Consider the following 1069-nt stretch of genomic DNA (forward strand, 5'->3'; position numbering starts at 1 on the left):
GAGCAGGGACTGGGGCATGAGACGCTGCAAAGGGCCAGGGTGACTCTGGTTTGGCTCTATGGGAAAAAGTCCTGGACAGTACCTGGGGAACATTGGAAAGAAAAAAAAAGGAAAAGTGATGCCCGGCACCCATCCCTTGAGATTCTGCTTTATTTGATCTCAGGTGAGTTCTGGGCAGAGATATGTTTTAAAAGCTCCCTAGGTGATTTTAATATGCAGCTGTAATTTACAGCACTGTTCTGGTTTGTTTTTTTTTTTGGCTCTTGATGTTTTTTAGAGGGTAAACAAGCTTGTTTAGTTATAGATATGTATGGATGCATTTATAGGCCCCCTATTTAGACTTTTAAAAGAAGCATGGTGAACAGGAAAATAGACTCTAAACAAAAGTTGTTTTTAATCATTTCCTTATTCATTTTGAAACATTCTTGCTTTTGTTTGCAGACTGATGATAAAGGTGTTTTTGCAACACACCTTTCCCAAGAATACCAGCTGGCAGCAGAAACATTTAATTTGACCCAGTCTCAGGTATGGGATCTGTCTTACGAATCCATCAACTACATCTCTGCTTCTGACAGCATGAGGTCTGAACTGAGGAGGAAATGGAATCATCTGAAGCCCAAAGTGTTACATTTTTAAGCTATAATGAGGTGAATTCCTTTTGAGTATGTGTTGCAGCTAAGATCTTCCTGCCATATCCCACTTAGTAAACCGTCCACTGCTCTTTGAAGCATAGCATACCATGAAGCAAACCATGGTACCATGGGCTCTATCACCAGTCCCTTACTCATGGTGGGCACTCAGTAAATATATCTTAAACTGAGAAGCAGGCTCTGAGTCTTACATAGCTAACCTGCATGCTGCTTACTGAAGGGACTTGAATGTTGCTGTTAACTAAATTCCCCATTCCACCAGTGATTTTGACTTAATAGTGCCTCTCTGTTAGTGATCATAAACTCAAAAGTAATTGAGGAAAACTCAAAGTAATTTCTCATCAGGAAAAGTTTTGGAATTACTAGTCTAACTAAGGTAAGGAGGGGGGAAAACAAATTGCCACCAAGACCTTTATGCC

At 40.3% G+C, this 1069-nt stretch overlaps 1 protein-coding gene across 1 annotated transcript in view; it reads left to right on the top strand.

Moving 5' to 3' along the window:
- The window catches only part of MAPDA (N6-Methyl-AMP deaminase), a 31389-nt gene extending 30566 nt beyond the window's left edge, over nt 1-823 (top strand). Inside the window, exon 9 of the mRNA XM_019644870.1 lies at nt 442-823. Coding sequence (XP_019500415.1) covers nt 442-636 — 195 coding nt within the window. The 3' untranslated portion in view covers nt 637-823. The remainder of the gene's footprint in view (nt 1-441) is intronic.
- Nucleotides 824-1069: the final 246 nt, after the last annotated feature.

This window comes from Hipposideros armiger, unplaced genomic scaffold (assembly GCF_001890085.2).
Source record: "Hipposideros armiger isolate ML-2016 unplaced genomic scaffold, ASM189008v1 scaffold_92, whole genome shotgun sequence".
Taxonomy (NCBI): Eukaryota; Metazoa; Chordata; class Mammalia; order Chiroptera; family Hipposideridae; genus Hipposideros; species Hipposideros armiger.